Source organism: Anomaloglossus baeobatrachus, chromosome 3 (assembly GCF_048569485.1).
Source record: "Anomaloglossus baeobatrachus isolate aAnoBae1 chromosome 3, aAnoBae1.hap1, whole genome shotgun sequence".
NCBI lineage: Eukaryota > Metazoa > Chordata > Amphibia > Anura > Aromobatidae > Anomaloglossus > Anomaloglossus baeobatrachus.
Window position 1 is genome coordinate 401,200,776 of NC_134355.1, and position 18,911 is coordinate 401,219,686.

Here is an 18,911-nt window from a genome sequence, read left to right on the forward strand (position 1 = left end):
ACATAGCGGTCTTCAAATATTACCCCTGTCACTGCCTCACAACGGGATGAAAGAATTGTGAAGGTTATATCAAAGAAGAAGTCCTTTGGTAACATGCATCTTATAAGGCCTGTTAAGATGTTTTTGATTAGAAAAGATTTTAACTTCTGAAAATGGGACCTCTTAATGCTACAAATTTAACAAATGACCATTTCAGTTTCAGTTCTTTACATCCAATAAAATGTTCGGAAACTCTGTTGTGAATAAGATAGTGTATTTTGAGTTTTTTGTAGTTTTAAAAAAAAATACTGTAATCATTGCGTGGTTTGTCCAATAAAGTTCAATTTATACTGTAACGGTTGATGATTTGATCATTATGCTGACTTGTTTGCATTGACCATTTAGGAAAATCAGATAAAAATAGCATTTGCATAATAATTTGAAACACGGCTTAGTACCCCGAATTTGCTGTTACTCTTAAAGGGTTGTCTCTTGTTCTTAAATAGTTAAAATTACAAGAGCGTAAAAACTATCACACCACCCCCATGTATTTTGAAGGCCCCTTGCACATAGTGAGGTCAACTATAAACCTCTTTTGAAATATTATACATTTTTTTATTCTTTACATTATTGCTATATATCCATACAATTTTAAGAAAAAACATGAAACTCATGTTAAAACATGCTGATACTCAAAAATAGTTTGTAATCAAGCGGAAGTGAGTTTTTATATATGCAGCTACCAAAGAATGTGTGCACGGTTGTATGCATTTAACAAAAATCAGAAAAAGACCAAAAAAGACCTATTGTATAATACAAAATAGTCATTTTTATTATAGTCAGAAAAAGGTGTCAAACAGGTTGCCTTACAAAACGGCACACATAGTTACATAGTAGAAAAGGTCAATAGGATAAAAGAGGTAGTGCAGTGAATGGACATGCACTCAATGGTGGACAAGTAAATAGCTAGGATAGGGGTATAAGGGAATGGAAATGGAATAAACCACAGTGCATCAAGAGCAAACAAACACCTCTAAGCAAAATCATGCATGAAAGTACTATTGCAAGAAACACTGCAGTAGTTAAATAGGTGAAGGATATGCCCAAAGTATACAGGCACTGTGGAAAATCACCAGACCTTACCCATAATAATGCTCCAAAACATATATGTTCACCAGGGATAGGAGGACCACCCCTACATGTTTCATGCCATTGCTGGCACTTCCTTAGGTCTATATAAATCTTATTACAGTCATCAGAAGTGTTGGCACCCTTGAAATTGTTTTAGGAAATTAAGTATTTCTTCCAAAAATTAATTGCAATATTATGTTTTGAGATACACGTTTATTCCCTTTGTGTGCATTGGAACAACACAAAACACATCTCAGCTGCCCAATAGATAGCAGGGATGTGTTGAGTTGACAAGTTCCTAAGTGACAGCAAAGCTGTCAAATCTGGATCTGTGGCATGCTGGGCTGTCAGTGATTTCAGTGACAGGCCAGCCATCCAATCTTGAGTCAGGGGCCTGCCGGGTGCATCAGTATTATTATTGGTAGCCCAGCTGCCTTATCTGGTAAGGTTTGCGGGGTTCCCTCCGGGTGTCATCCGTCCTGGGTAATTAGTTGGCTATTTAACTTGCTGAGTATGATCAGCTTACTGCCAGTTTTAGCTTTAAAGCTTGGTGGTGTTTTGTATGCCTTTTTTCCTGTGCTCAGTCTCTGTTCAGTTGGTGTCAACATTTGATTTGTCTATTTACCCATTTGACTAGCCCCTTTGTTTTCATCCACTACCTTCCTGGAATTCTGACCTTGAACTATGAAATAATATACTTTTGTCTTAATCTTCTGATTATTACGAGACCTACTGGTTTATGACCTCCAGACCTCTTGACTACCAAGCCTCATGGCTAGCCCCTAAGTACCTAAGTAATGACTGGCGTCACATGAGCAAAATGAAAATCACACCTGAAATCAGATAAAAAGGATAGACATTGACTCAATGTTTGCCTTCTGTGTAAAGGCGACGTCTCACTAAGCGACATCGCTAGTGACATCGCTGCTGAGGCACGGTTTTTTTGACGCAACAGCGATCTTGCTAGCGATGTCGCTGTGTGTGGCATCCAGCAATGACCTGGCCCCTGCTGTGAGGTTGCCGGTTGTTGCTGAATGTCCTGGACCATTTTCTTCAAAGGCGATGTCCTGCTGGGCAGGATGCATCGCTATGTTTGACACTGTGTGACAGGGTCCCAATGACAGCAGAGATCATTATACAGGTTGCTACTGCAACCTGTATCGTTACTGAGTCATTGGTAAGGTCTGACTGTGTGACATCTCACCAGCGACCTCCCAGCGACTTACCAGCGATCCTTATCAGGAAGTATAGGGCACATTACACGCTATGATATATCTAACGATATGTCGTCGGGGTCACATCAGTAGTGACGCACATCCGGCATCGTTTGACATATCGTAGCATGTGACAGCTACGAGTGAGTGTGATCGTGCAAAAATACTCACCTTATCGTTGATCTTTGACACGTTGCTCATTTTCTAAAAATGGAACGTCCTTCTGCGTGCCGGTTGTTCATTGTTCCCGAGGCAGCACACATCGCTCCGTGTGACACCCCAGGAACGATGAACTGCAGCTTACCTGCGTCCCACCGGCAATGAGGAAGGAAGGAGGTGGGCAGGATATTTACGTCCCGCTCATCTCCGCCCCTCCGCTTCTATTGGCCGGCCGCTGTGTGATGTCGCTGTGATGCCGAACTTTCCTCCCCCTTCAGGAAGTGGATATTCGCCGCCCACAGCGAGATCGTTTGGAAGGTAAGTACGTGTGACGGGGGTTTACGACTTAGTGCGACACGGGCAGCAAATTGCTCGTAATGCACAAACGATGGGGGCGGGTGCGATCGCTCATGTGAACGCATGATAACTCGTAGCATGTAAAGCAGCCTTATCGTTGTCGGGATCGCTGGTAAGTCGTTTTGTGTGACTGGGCCTTTAGCTTGCAAAATAGAAAAAGGGGAAGAGAAGTGTCTGAGAACTTGCAAACCAAAATTGTTAAAATATAATAACAACCTCAAGGTTACAAGTCCATCTCCAGAAATATCTATGTTCCTTTGTCCACAGTGCACAAGATAATCAAGATAATCAAGTCATTTACAACCCATTGCAAGGTAGCTAATTTCCCTGGACGGAAATGGCAAAGAAAATTTGATGAAAGATTAGAATGCAGGATAATCTGGATCTTGGATTAACAGCCACCATCCAGTTTCATGGATATTGATGCTCTCCTACCTTATGGCAGGAGACCCACTGTTACAAGGAGACATACAAAGTTTGACTGCAGTTTGACAAAATGTATGTAAGACATAATCCTTCTAAGAAAGCATGTTCTGGATAGATGAGACCAAAATAGAGATTTTTAGGAAAGCATGTTCTGGATAGATGAGACCAAAATAGAGATTTTTGGTAAAGCACATAATTCTACTGTTTACTGAAAATGGAATAATGCCTACATAGAAAAGAACACCGTTTCTACAGTCAAATATGGTGAAGGTTCAAAGATATTTGGAGTTGTTTTACAGCCTCTGGCACTGAATGCCTTGGCTGTGTGCAAGGCATCATGAAATCTGAAGACTACCAAAGGATTTTGGGTTGCAATATAGTGCCCAGTGTCAAAAAGCTGGGTCTTCCAGCAGCACAATGACCACAAACATACTTCAGAAAGCCAGCAGAAATGGATGGAAAAAAAGCATTTGAGAGTTCTGAAGTGACCAACAATGACTCTGGATTTAAATCCCATTGAACACCAGTGGAGAGATCTTTAAATTGCTGTTGGGAGAAGGCACTCTTCAAATATGAGAGACCTTGGTCCAAAATTCCATTTGAGAGGTGTAAGAAGCTTGTTGATGGTTATAGGAAGCAATTGACTGCAGTTATTTATTCCAAAGTGTGTGCAAATATTAACTTGAGGGTGTCAGAAATTTAGTCTGGACCATTTTTGGAGTTTTGTGTGAAGTTATGTCCAATTGGCTTTTTTTTTCTATATTTTTTTTTGTTGTTCAAGTACACACAAAGGAAATAAACGTGTATAACAAAACATGTCTAATAGCAATATTTTTCTGGGAGAAATACTTCATTTTTTGGAACAATTTCAAGGGTGCTAATAATTTCTACCATGACTGTATATTTTTCTGTTGCATGGTATTCTGAGATTGTGATTTTGTATAGCAGGGGTTAATGTAACTTTTTTCCGTGAATGCTGGGTGTTATAGGTTTACAGAAGAGTCAAATGTTGGAAATCATTGATAAATATATATGTGAGGCAGGAATAGTAAGAAGCTCATGAAGAAAAGGGAGTGAAGTGTGGAAAGGTATAAAAGGAAAGACTGAAAATGTTGGAATCCATTTTTCCTGTATTCTATTTTATTTTTTTTTCACTCCGTTCAGTGGAGGTTAATGCCTGAGAGAATACAACAAAAAAGATGGCAGTGCATGTAATTTCTAAATTGTTGGGCTTGTTACATGGGAATAAGGGAAACAGTCTGTGGACTTAAAGACAAACAATCCTACATGAATGTTTGAAATAACCTATTTTCTCTTCTTTTTTTTTTTAGTTTAATTTTGTGGGGAAGTTACTTGGACCAAGAGGAAATTCTTTAAAAAGATTACAAGAAGAAACTGGTGCAAAAATGTCTATTCTTGGGAAAGGATCAATGAGGGATAAGGCAAAGGTAAGTATTCTTTGTTAGTATTTCCATTAAGTTAATTTTAATATATGAAATATTATTAAATATTTAAAAGATGATGTAATAATTTCTTTATAATTGGCATTTGTAGATTGGGCCTAGCTGAAACAATATTCACCACCAAAAAAAAGGATCATAAGCTTTTAACCACACTATATAGAAATTAATGGATCACTTTGTGCAACTTTGGCCCACAGTCAGGTCAGCACTCTCTGTTCATAGATAGGAACTGATCATTTTTCCTGAGCTTCCCGGTTCCTTGGCGCTGTGTTTGATTCACCAGCTTGGCGTGATGTCATCAATGAGGTACACAGATGACATCTCACCAGCCTGACTAATCATAAGCGGTCAGGGATGCTGGAAGGTGAGGAAATGTGTCTGGACAGAGAGCACTGGACAGAAATTGAGCACTACGCGGTCCTTTGATATCTAATGTAAAAGCCATTTGACTTCATAATTAGAACTACACAGCCAGTGGGATTACGCAAATATTCCACTACTGTCACCAATTTGTGAGGGCAATGGCCCGGGAGATCATACAGATATCACATCACTACCACCAATTGTCAGGGGACAGCCAGGGAGATCACGCAAATATATCACCGCTGCCATCAAATTGTCAGAGCGACAGCCAGGGAGTTCACACAGATATCCCACTGCTGTTACTTATTTGTCACAAATCAGCACTTCGATGCCCCCAATCATCAGGACAATATGCAATTGACTAACAATTGATGGATTATTGGACGAGGCAACTGCTGCTTTCACTACTAGGCTGATTATTGGGCACTTAACAGAGAATGTATAGTGTATATATATACCCAATTACAATGCACTGTATATATATATATATATATATATATATATATATATACATCAGTACGGTCACCGCCGAGCTCTGCAATAATTCAATAAAAACTAGCTTCCACCACCAATCATTTATACAGGCCTATTGAACACCAGTTACTGGTAACGTTTGACCTAATGAGGCTTTGGGGATGTTGTTTTGAGAGAAAAATGAATAAAGCTATTACATTTTATATATTTAATCCAAAAAATTGGCAATGTTCATGACAAACAGTACATTACATTGGTACATGGTGTACTTAAGTGACTGGAAGCAACTGAAATTGTCAATGTTATCTATAGTTATCAGTCATACCAAAATGTCCACTTTTCAACATTTTTTAATGTCACATCAAACTCATCTGTAATAGCTTAACTGTGTTGCTGTTCCTGGTATAAAGATTATAGTTTTTATAATACAAATCAGAAAAACTATGCATAGATATTGAGTTGGAAAGGAATTTCTGGCATTTCTACTGTAAAGCTTTGAAATTGTGATCTCAACTCAGGACTGTGGTTGTGTAACTCAAGGTTAGAAGGCAAAAAGTGATACAATGTTTTTATATCGTTTTGATTGAATTGGTCTAAATAAATGCGTAATGTAAAATTATGCATCTTATCAATTTACAAATATTTTTTAAAATTCTTGTTTGAGTGATATATACATACTAGTCACCCATGTGCCTTCTTTGCGATTGTAGTACTCAGAGAGTACTATACACTCTCCAGCTCCATTTAGTGTTTCCATCTGGCCACCCCTGGATCAAAAACCAGCCTTAGGCCTCTTTCACACATCCATACAAATTACACACGTTTTGCATGGTCCATGGTGTAGGTGCATATGTGTGCGTGTGTCCGTGTGTGTGTGTTCAGCGTGTGCTGTCAGTGTGCTAGCCGTGTGACATCCGCATAGCACACTGACAGCATGAATTTTTATACTTACCTGTCCATGGTGCTGATGTCTCAGACACTGCTGCTGCAGTGAATATTCGATAAGCATAATGAGCGGGGGTCGGAAGCAAGTTACAGCAGTGGCAGACACAGCAGTGCTTGAGAGGGTGAGTATAGAAAATCATTTTATTTCACAGAACCATGTTTTTCTCTGGTACAAGTCACACTGATGTCACACAGATCACATCAGTGTGTGGTCCATGTGACACCCATGCTGCTGGAGAAAAACGGACATGTCTATGTGTGGAGCACACGGACACACGTATTCTCCACACGGACACATGGTCCATGGGAAAACACGCACGTGTGCGCAGACCCATTGATTTTAATGGGTCTATGTGTGCTCGTGTCTCTGGTACATGTGAAAATGGACCTCACAAGTATCTGAAACACAGATGTGTGAAGGAGGCCTTAAATGGAGGTATCAGACCCATACCAAGCCAATATTGTATGCTCAGGCAACCTTTCTGTTTTCTTAGTTCTTATTGATGGTTATTAGATCTCTAATTGTTCAGTCGTTGAAGAAATTACATTGACTACTACACTGTGTGCAGAATTATTAGACATGTCAGTATTTTGACATATTGTAATCTTTATGCACATCTTCCAACTCCAAGCTGTTTAAACCTGAATGCTTATTTAATGAAACAGATCAGTTGATTTGTATTTATGTAATGAAGAAGGTGTGGCCTAAGGATAAGGACCCTTTATCAAGGTGTGCAGATTTTGTTTTGCTAAGATGTTGGGGCGTGATCACAAAACCATCAAATGTTTTGCTGCAAATCGTCCACAGGGTCAGAAAAATGTCTAAAGTCAGATTTTTCAAATAGACTGAAATGAAATGAGAGTAACTATTGATTTTCCAGATGAATGGTCTTGTAGCTGGATCAGTAGCGGCACAGACCTCCACTTCGACTCGGATACAACAAGATTGAAGTGGTATACTGCTATGGGCTGGTGTCATAGATGAGCTACTAGGACCTTTTTGGGTTAAAGATGTACTCAAAATCCACTTCCAAACCTACTTGCAGTTTTTAGAAAATACTTCCTTCCAGCAATGGTACAGGAAAAAGTTTGCATCTTTCAAGAAAACTATGATTTTTATGGAGAGCAATGCTCCATTACTTATATTAAAGTACTCCATTGCCTGGCTGGCCATTTCTTGGCAAAGTCTTGATGTTTCACCTTACATGTTCTGTGTTTCAGCCTTCCTTACCTTGGCTATGTCTTTGAGCACTGAACACCTTCTAATTTTGGACACTCCAGGGAGGCTTCCGTTCTGTAATATAACAGCACTGGAGGTTAATAGGTTCCTGTTTACTTTACGCTCTTGTAAAATTTGTAATTGTTTTTACATATTTTTTCTCAACTTTTTTTTTCAACCCTTTTGACTTTGTAACAAAACTTTTTATAGTTCTGTGATCACGCCCCCAAATATTAACAATTTTAAGAGTGCTGCATCCCTCTGTATGGCTTGTAAAAAATTTGACTTTTCAGAATCAGTTAAATCTTTTTTTATGCCAATTTTGCTTGAGGAAGACAACCTGCCTAATAATTCTGCACACCTTGATAAAGGGTATTGTATCCTTAGGCCACATCCTTCCTTATTACACAAATACACATCACCTGATCTGCTTCATCCAATAAACATTCAAGTTTATATAGGTTGGAGTTGGAAAATCTGTATAAAAATAATGATATGGTCAAAATACTCACTTGCCTAATAATTCTACACAGTGTTTATTTAGTAGCTCTACACTTTTACCACTTGCTATGCTAGGATATGCATTTATCCTATTGAAAACAATCTTTGATACCTTTTTGTTTTTTTATATCTAATATTCCAGAGTAAAAAATGGTGTAATGAACTTTTGGCTGTACATTGAAGGTTTGGATGAGTTTACTTGTCACTATCCTACTTTCCGCTTCTGTAGTTTCACATACACCCTCTAACAACTCTTGACTCAGAATGGGTCAAATGAATCCACTAGCTGATATTTCTACTGGCTATGCTTCCCTGAGCAGATGTGTGAAAAATCAGTTAGCAAACAAGAAAAGCACTGCATTATGAAATCTTTGATAAAGGTTTTCATTTTTTTTAACCTCTGTGAGATCAAACTTCTAAAAAGATTTAAAGAGATAATACACTGTAATACATTTTTCAATCTAGTCCTATGATAGTGTTTCCTAATATGTACAAAAGGGAATTACTGCTAAAAAAACACATGAATATACCATCTAAGCCACCGGTCTCAAACTCAATTAGGTATATGGGCCATACACATTAAAAAAAAATAATTTGGGGGTAAACATTCCTTGCAGGACACAGACATATTTAGTGATATTTTTTTTTTTCTATCATTTGAATTACTTCTTTGAACATTTTTTGCTTGTTTATGTCTTTTTAAATGGCATTGATCATATGGGTTATCAAAACAGGTCAGAAAAAGGGTTAAACAACACCACACTGCTGCAAAGGTAGAATTCAGTTGGATCTTGTATAAAAAAGTAATTTTATTTGTCTACGCGTTTCGGAGATGAATCTCCTTCTTCAAGACAAAAATCATATTACTAAATGATTTTGTACTGAGGAAGGAGATTAATCTCCAAAACGCGTAGACAAATAAAATCACTCACTTTTTGATTCAAGATCTGACTGGATTCTACATTTTGCGTTAGCGCAGTGTTTTTTAACCCGTTCTCTGACCTGTTTTGACTACATATATCGGGTTACTTTAGCAGCCACCACATGTTCTTACAGTGGTTGTGACTCTCACAACCCCCACAGGTGAGTCTCTGTGCTCTGTCTTCACCCCATTACTCTGCTTAGATAAGACCCTATCTGTGGATTTGTCTCCCACCATTTGTTTTTCTATCACATGGATTATGGAATGATTTTATAGCTTGAGTTGCTACATATGTGTCGGCAACAAATGTGCACTTTTTTGTTTATTTTAGTTTATATATAGAGATGGGGAGTTGCCACAGAGGTACTGCACCTCATCCAGAGGTGTGGTATTCCATCCTGGGTATGGAGGAGGTCACCACCAGTTCACACAAAACACCACACTCACCCTTACACAATCATTTCTATCACCATTTGTCAGGGGAAGTGATCTTTTGTGTTTCATGTATGCATCTTTAATTATTTGTACAATGCTAGATGATTTTAGGACCGATTTTTGTGTTCGCCACATACATTTGGCTATTGTTTGGATTTAATCGCAGCCAATGTTAAATTTATTTCTATATAAAGGGGTGTTTGATCAATGTGCATTGTGATCACGCCCCGATGGTTTATCAGTATTTATTCAAAATTATTTTTGATACAACGTATGATTTATGTACATTGGGGTATAGGTATAAATAGTCATCTGCATTAATATTTAAGGAGCGTACTATACTCCTTCATGATAGAGTAAGTGAAGGGTGAGTGAGGGTGAGTCGACGAGGAACAGGGGTGCCTGGTCAAGTTAGGGTGTTATACCCCCCCTTGACAGGTAGGGGTCAGTCTTAGGTAATCATACTGATCCCCTTATGACATTGATATTAACTTTTGAAATAACCTACTCCCCTTCGTTAAATACATATATGTTTGTGCGGATGTTCACCTGGGCAAATTTTAATATTGACGATTGAAATAAAGATTATGTTTTAAAGGGATTTGCTTTGTTCACGGTAAAACAGGGTGCCTTCTCCCAAAAGTAATTTTAAGATCTCTCCACAGATGATCAATGGGATTTATCTGGACTCATTGCTGGCCACTTCATAACTGTCCAGCGCTTTGTTTCCATCCATTTCTGGGTGCTTATTGAAGTATGTTTGTCATTGTCCTGTCATTGACCCATAACCTAGGACATACACCCACATTTCTGCCACTGGGCATTACATTGTGGCCCAAAATACCGGTAAATCCACTGACTTACCAGTAAAACATCCAAATGATATAATTAATTTTCCTTGTTTTTCTTTGACTCACTTCAGCAGAAAGTAACAAACATACATCTACTGTATGACCAAGTTCTTCTACAGAACCTACTTTACTTTTCCCCTACATTTACACTGTAATTAAAATATATTGTAATGGTGATGTCGCCATTTGTAACCACATCCCATTTTTAATCCCATTTTTAATCACAGCTTATATGTGTCTTGGCATGCTTTCCACCAGTCTTTCACACTGCTTTTGGGTAACATTATGCCACTCCTGGTGCAAAAATTGAAGCAGTTCTTCTTTGCTTGATGGCTTGTGACTATCCATCTTCCTCTTGATTACATTCCAGAGGTTTTCAGTGGGGTTTAGGTCTGGAGATTGGGCTGGCCATGGCAGGGTTTTGATGTGGTGGTCCTTCATCCACACATTGATTGACCTAGTTGTGTGGCATGGTGCATTGACCTGCTGGAGAAATTAGTCCTCAGAGTTGGGGAACAGTGCCTGAGCAGAAGGAAGCAACTGTTTTTCCAGGATAACCTTGTATGCAGCTTAATTCATATTATGAACTTGTTTTCTTTGCATTATTTGAGATCTGAAAGCAATGGATTTTTTAGTTTTTTTGACTATTTCTCATTTTCAGAAAATAAATACAAAATCTATTGCTTGGAAATTCATAGACATGTTGTCAGTAGTTTATAGAATAAGAAAACAATTTACATTTTACTCAAAAATATACCTATAAAGAGAAAAATCAGAAAAACTGACAATATTGCAGTGGTCTCTCATTTTTTTGCCAGAGATGTGACTATCTGATATGAAATTAGAATAAATCTTTAAAATTTTACGTCAATTAGGATTTCCAAAATTATTTATGTCTTCCAAATGCCAGAATAATGAAAAAGAGAGAGAGAGAGAGAGAGAGAGAGAGAGAGAGAGAGAGAGAGGATGTTTTATTGCATTTTTATTTCTTTCTGCAAAGTGAAAAGTTTACATATACTGAGAGTACTATGCCTTTAAACAATATGGCAAGTGCGGATGAAGGAGACCTGGATATGCCGCGCTGACATCAAACATCAAGTAGTTGATTAATTTCTCTTTTATTTAATCAGGTCTACGCTTTTCGGAGGACGCAGCCTCCTTCTTCAGGACAATTATTGCAAAAAAATCAACCATAATTGTCCTGAAGAAGGAGGTTGCATACTCTGATACGCGTAGACCTGATTGAATAAAAGAGAAATTAATCAACTACTTGATGTTTGATGTCAGCATGGAATATCCCAGTTTCCTTCTTCCACACTTGTAATACATCACTCCGGGGCTGCAGCAGACGCCATTTTATGCTTATGTAGGAGTTGTGACTGGCACAACCTCTACAGGTGAGTACCTTACCTGTTGTCTTGTCAAATCTCCCTAGATAAGACCCTATCTGCACTCTTTATCCTCAGCATACCTCTCTAAACAATATGGAACAGCCCATATGATGATGTCATGTCTTTGGATACTTCTGATTGGTTTATTGGCAACATGTGAGTTAATTAGAGACACACCCATGGATGTACTTTAATGCAGACCTGAAACACTGCTTCTTTGTTTAGCATCATGGGAAAGTGAAAAGAAGTCAGCCAAGATCTCAGGAAGAGAATTGTGGACTTGCACAAGTCTAGTTCATCCTTGGGTGTAATTTCCAGATATCTGAAGGTGCCTCGTTAATCTGTACAAATAATTATACGTAAGTACATACAAGATGGAAATGTCCAGCCATCATACTGCTCAGGAAGGAGATGGGTTCTGTGTACCAGAGATGAATGTGCTTTGGTCAGACATGTGCATATCAACCCAAGAACAAAAATAAAAGATCTTGTGAAGATACTGGCAAAATGATGGTATAAATAGCCAAATGGATAGCATCAAAAAGGATCCCCACATGTGTATTAGGTGAACAGACTATAAGCACAGTCACAAATAGAAGGCAGTTATATTCCTGCTCCACGCGCACTGAGTGCTAACTAAAACCATCACTTCAGCAGGACCCTCTGCTGAGTGCAGTCTGGCTGGATTGCTTCAGACTGAGACCCTCCTAAGGGCACTGATCTCTCATTGTGAACAACATCAAAGTAACAAGCACAACACTAACATGGGACTCAATAATCACACTCACTTCTGTTCGACTCCATACATAATAAATGATCAGTAGGTTAGCTTGTACTTATACCTGCTAGCTGCAGCCACCACTAGTCAGCTACATGTAAGCTAATCAGTGGTCATTTATTAGACCCACTGACCACATTTTCATAACCAGAGAACTATGTGTAATAGAATCATTCAGTGTGCATAGAATAGAATTGTTCTCAGCACTGCATCCTGTCTACACAGGACGATGTGCTGCTGAGAACCATGATTTTTAAGCAAACTAAAAAATAATTTCACCTAACGAACAAGTGTTTTGCCACATGTGTTCAGCAGCCTGTTCACAATAGCTGATTATTAGGACATAAGCTTGTAAATGCAGCCCTATGGGCCAATTCATCAAGTGTTTAATGGCAGAAAAAATGTTGAGACATTTGTCATTTTCACGCCAGTATAAACCAACTCCGCAAAAATGGTGGATCTGGGGAAGAGCCAGGGTAGGATGGAGACCACATCAAATTCATTAAAAGTCCAAGCCTATTTTATGCCAGAAATACTACTCAAATCCCTGACTGGAATAACATGTCTGGCGAGGAGCACACCATAGAGAAAATGCACTAAATTTAAGTGGCTTCCACCATTCAGCATTTTGTACAACGCCATACCCTTCATTAAAGGGAACCAATCATCAGGATTTTCGTGTATAACCTAAAGCCAGTGCTATACTGGCACTATCAGGCTGATTCTCTAAATACCTGTAGTGGTCAGCTCGGATGTTTAGGTTTTGAAATTCAAAACAGTAAAGTTTATAAAAGTAGCTGCTTGTTGAGTGACAGCAGCAAAGGAGCATATAATATATTCATAGTTATCACCTCTCTCTGTTAGAATTAGCATAAGTATTACACAAATGATTCACTTTGTCTCTTGCAGGACCTGTGTAAGGTCATACCCATGTGACCAGAAGGGGTGGGGCCAACAAAGCTGGATACCAGGTCACATGGGTATGACCTCACACAGGTCCTGCAACAAAGGGAATTGTTTGTATAATGCTGTTGCTAAATCTAACACGGGGAGAGGATAACTATGAATATATTATCTTATCCTTTTCTGCTGTCACTCAACAAGCAGCTGATGTTATAAACTTTACTTTCTTGGATTTCAAAACCTAAACATCCGAGCTGACCACTACAGGTATGTAGAGAATCAGCCTGATAGTGCCAGTATAGCACTGGCTTTAGCTTATTTACGAAAATCCTGGTGATTGGTTCCCTTTAAGTGTACAACATCAATTCTAATGAATCAGCGGCTAAATTTCCTGTTCAACATCTGATGCCAATCAATTGTGACATATTTTTCCTAATTATAATGTTGATATAAAAAATATGTTTTTCTTTTTATTAAAAATGTAAGTTGTTTTTTCCCATTTTTTCTCTTATCCTTTTTTCATGATCCTATTGTGTTATCAGAAGGCCAGTACTTATTGTCAGCATAGCCCCCATTAACCCCTTGACACCTGACACCACACTAAATATTTTCTGCAGCGATTTAAAAGTATAGCATAGTGATAACGCAAGTACAGCTTTTGTGCCGACACCATTAGACGTAGAAAAACTACTGTAATTGACATCCTGCATTCCACAGCAACAGCTAAGATCAAATATAATTCAGATCTGGGCTATTAAACATCATTAGATCTTGCTTTTAATTGTGACCGAGACAAACTTATTGATCAAATGGAAGAGGTTTTCCAGGTTTAATATTTAATAATTTTTTTCTCAGGCTTTGCAGTTATTGATGAGCGAGCGTGATCGACCGAGCATTAGGGTGCTCAGCTGCGCTCATTACTTGATCGAGTATCACGGGTGCCTGAGCATGTTTTGCTTCTGTAATTCAGCCAATCAACATGTAGGGATTGCCTGCCATACACAGTATTGTTGTAGCCATATTGGCTTCTGGCATTACCATAATTAGCCAAGCATATTGTATCGTCGGGTCTTATATGAGACCCCGGGGTGGAATACTCGGCGCACTCTCCTATGGTAGCAGATCATGGAGAGTTGATTAGGAGGGATAGCTTAGATTAGAGCAGAGTTTACACACTTGTACCCTTAAGTGCTTTTTGTGTCACTTACGGGTGTTTTAGCCTTGTTTAACCTATTAAATAATTAAAAAACGGACTTGAGGTTGTTGGGCCCTCCCCAGCCTAAAAATTACAACCCACAGCCACCACAGAATTGGTGCATCACATTGGATGCACCATTTCTGGCACTTCACTTTGGCTCTTCCCATTTGCCCTGGTGTAGTGGCAATGGGGCTAATGGTAGTTGAGATTGATCTCAGCTGTGTAGTGTCAACTGGCATTAAACCCTGGTTTTAGTAATGGCTATGCATCTATCAGACACCCCCATTACTAACCCAGTAAGTGAAAACACTCACACAAAATATTTTATTTGAAAGAACACTCCTCTACACTTCGCTGGTTCATCATTTTATTAATAAAAAAAATAATGCAAGTCGCCGTAGTACAGGTATTCCGACTTAGTCCACAAATGAAAATCTGAAAGACTTAAAAATAGATAAAGACAAGACACTTTTAACGGCTTTGACATAGTCCAGCAGTTCCCACAAGTTCCTCGAATAATTGGATGAAAGACTATGGAGCCTCAGAACGAGACTCCATTTGCTTTGAGCAGCATTCAATCCCGTCTATCGCAGGTTGTACAATTTTGTGTCTATCTTTCTATATGTCTGTATGTCTATCTAATCTACCGTGTTCTCCAAAAACAAGACAGGGTCCTATATTATTTGTTTACTCCGAAAGATGGGTTAGGTTTAATTTCAGGGGATGCCTTATTTTTTTTTCATAAACAACAATCCACATTTGTTCTTGAAAAAAAAAAAAAAAAATCAATATTTATTAAAATATAGTCTATCTATATATATAATTGCCTTATTCTGTCTGTCTGTCTTGCTCCAAAATTATGTTGTTACAGTGACAACCGTCGCATTGGCAGCTTGCCTCGCCTCCGCCCCCCTGCACGGATTGGCCGCTCGGCCAGGCTCCGCCCCCACATGGATTGGCCGCTCGCCCCGCCCCCCTCATGCATTGGACTCTCGCCCTGGCCCTGCCCCCCCGCACACATTCCCCGAACCCACACGGTGCCCCGACTCCCAGGTGACTGCTGCACCCCCGGAAGCCCACACCGGCAAGACAAAGTGGAGAAAAGCCGGATGTGTGAACCCACTAGCTTACTCCGGCTCCCAGAACACGTGTGCCGGAGCCGGCGTAGGCTGGTAACCATGGTACACATCGGGTAACTATAGAAACCACTTTCCTTAGTTACACGATGTGTAACATGGTTACTAGCTTACCCCGGCTCCCGGCACACATCAGCACTGTCGCTTTGAATAGTTACTTACCTTTTCTCCACTTTGTCGGATCCGGCGTGCTCCCGTGCACTGTGTACTCTACAGTGGCCGCACGACAAGCTCCGATCACGTGTTGTCATGTGACCGGAGCATGTGACCAGGAAGTTGTGGCGCGGCCACTGTGCTGTACACAGTGTATGGCTGCTTACAGACGTCCGTGTTTAATCAGGTACCAGTCAAATGCATGGTTATGGTCACATGTGTGACATCCGTGTTTGCATGCGTGTGACAGGTACCGGAGAAAACACGGGTCTGTGAAATAAAAATATTTTTCAGATTTACCTGCTTTCTCCGGCTCTGCTGCCTTCCGCTCCTGACCGCCTATCAGCACACACACACACACACACACACACACATACACACTGAGCACATATACACACATAGCAGACACACATGTATACACCGAGCGCATACACACACAGCGCACATGCATGTATACACACATAGCGCACATGCATGTACACACACTCACACACACTGAGCACACACACACACACTGAGCACATACACACACACACTGAGCACACACACATAGCAGACAGACACACACACACACATATCGGACACACATGGATACACCGAGCGCATACACACATAGCGCACATGCATGTATACACACACACACACTGAGCACATAAACACACATAGCAGACACACATGGATACACTCTGAGCGCATACACACATAGTGCACATGCATGTATACACACATAGCTCACATGCATGTACACACACACTGAGCACACACACATAGCAGACAGACACACACACACACACATAGCAGACACACATGGATACACCGAGCGCATACACACATAGTGCATATGCATGTACACACACACACACACACACACTCTGCTGTATACTCACCCAGCGATGCGGTCCCCGGCACTAAAGTCCCCAGCGCTGTTCCCGCTTCAAGCTCCACAGGGCACTGAATATTCAGTGAGTATAATGAGCGGCGATAAGGAGCGGGAGGCAGCAGAGCCAGAGACAGCATCGCTGGAGAGAAGTAAATATAGAAAATATTTTTATTAAAAAGACCCATATTTTCTCCGGTATGTTTTACACTGATGTCACACGGATCACATCAGTGTGCAATCCGTGTGACATCCGTGCTGCTGGAGATGCCTGCGTGTGTCACTGCGGGGTCATGAAAAGTCACACGGTCCGTGTGCAAACAAGGACGTGTGAGGCACATCATAGAATAACATGGGTACGTGTGACATCGGTGTTAAAAACGGATGTCACACGTACCTAAAACACGGACGTCTGAAACCAGCCTACGGCAGCGTGCCGGATCCGACAAAGTGGAGAAAAGCCGAATTTGTGAAATCACTAGTTTACCCCGGCTCCCGGCACACGTGTGCCGGAGCTGACGTAGGCTGGTAACCATGGTACACATCGGGTAACTATAGAAACCGCTTTGCTTAGTTACCCAATGTGTAATATGGTTACAAGCCTACCCCGGCTCTCGGCACACGTGTGCCGGAGCCGGCGTATGCTCTTAACCAGCGTACACATCGGGTAACTATGGAAAACGCTTTGCATAGTTACCCGATGTGTAGCATGGTTAATAGCTTACCCCGACTCCCTGCCCATTCAGATCGTTGGTTTCCCACTGTCAAACACGCCGATGCGTGCTGCACAGCAGGAGACCAACGAGCAAAAAATGAACTATTATTATTCAAGACTTACTGATTATATTATTATTCAATACACGGTCCGTGTGCAAACAAGGACGTGTGAGGCACATCATAGAATAACATGGGTACGTGTGACATCGGTGTTAAAAACGGATGTCACACGTACCTAAAACACGGACGTCTGAAACCAGCCTACGGCAGCGTGCCGGATCCGACAAAGTGGAGAAAAGCCGAATTTGTGAAATCACTAGTTTACCCCGGCTCCCGGCACACGTGTGCCGGAGCTGACGTAGGCTGGTAACCATGGTACACATCGGGTAACTATAGAAACCGCTTTGCTTAGTTACCCAATGTGTAACATGGTTACAAGCCTACCCCGGCTCTCGGCACACGTGTGCCGGAGCCGGCGTATGCTCTTAAGCAGCGTACACATCGGGTAACTATGGAAAACGCTTTGCATAGTTACCCGATGTGTAGCATGGTTAATAGCTTACCCCGACTCCCTGCCCATTCAGATCGTTGGTTTCCCACTGTCAAACACGCCGATGCGTGCTGCACAGCAGGAGACCAACGAGCAAAAAATGAACTATTATTATTCAAGACTTACTGATTATATTATTATTCAATCTGCTAACCTACATACACATTCTAGACTACCCGATACGTTAGAATCGGGCCACCTTCTAGTCATATCATATTCTGGACCATCAACATAACTCTCCAAACCTGTGTGTAGTACATGTGTTTCTATCTGTCTATCTGTATACACATGCACACAGACACACACACACACACACAGACACACACTGCACATACATACCAGCCTGTCTCCTCTTTAGCTTTAGACTCCTGCAATTAAGAGACCTTTGGTTACAACATAGTAACATGACCGTGATGTTAAAATGGTCCTTAAGCAGTCTTTTCATCAGGAATGAGGGCCCTGTTACTTTGTCCAGTTTTCTCTCCCTTCCCCTTAATGCCAGTCCTGAATACCAGCCTGTCTCCTGTTAATTTCTGTTAGACTCCTGCAATTACGAGACCTTTGGTTATATCATGGTCACATGACTGTGAAGATACACCAAAGGTCCTTAAACAATCTTAAGGCCGCTTTACACGCTGCGATATCGGTACCGATATCGCTAGCGTGCGTACCCGCACCCATCGTTTATGCGGCACGGGCATATCGCTGCCCGTCGCGCACAAAATCGCGCACCCCCGTCACACATACTTACCTGCATAGCGATGCATAG

General features: G+C 40.6%; 1 protein-coding gene across 2 annotated transcripts in view; it reads left to right on the top strand.

The window, feature by feature from the left end:
* The window catches only part of KHDRBS2 (KH RNA binding domain containing, signal transduction associated 2), a 658,172-nt gene that overhangs the window by 237,174 nt on the left and 402,087 nt on the right, over positions 1-18,911 (top strand). For both annotated transcript variants that reach the window (XR_012751429.1, XM_075338445.1), the window contains exon 3: positions 4,598-4,714. Coding sequence is in view for 1 of the 2 variants with exons in the window: in XM_075338445.1 (XP_075194560.1) it covers positions 4,598-4,714 (117 nt within the window). In the remaining variant the exon portion in view is untranslated. The remainder of the gene's footprint in view (positions 1-4,597; positions 4,715-18,911) is intronic.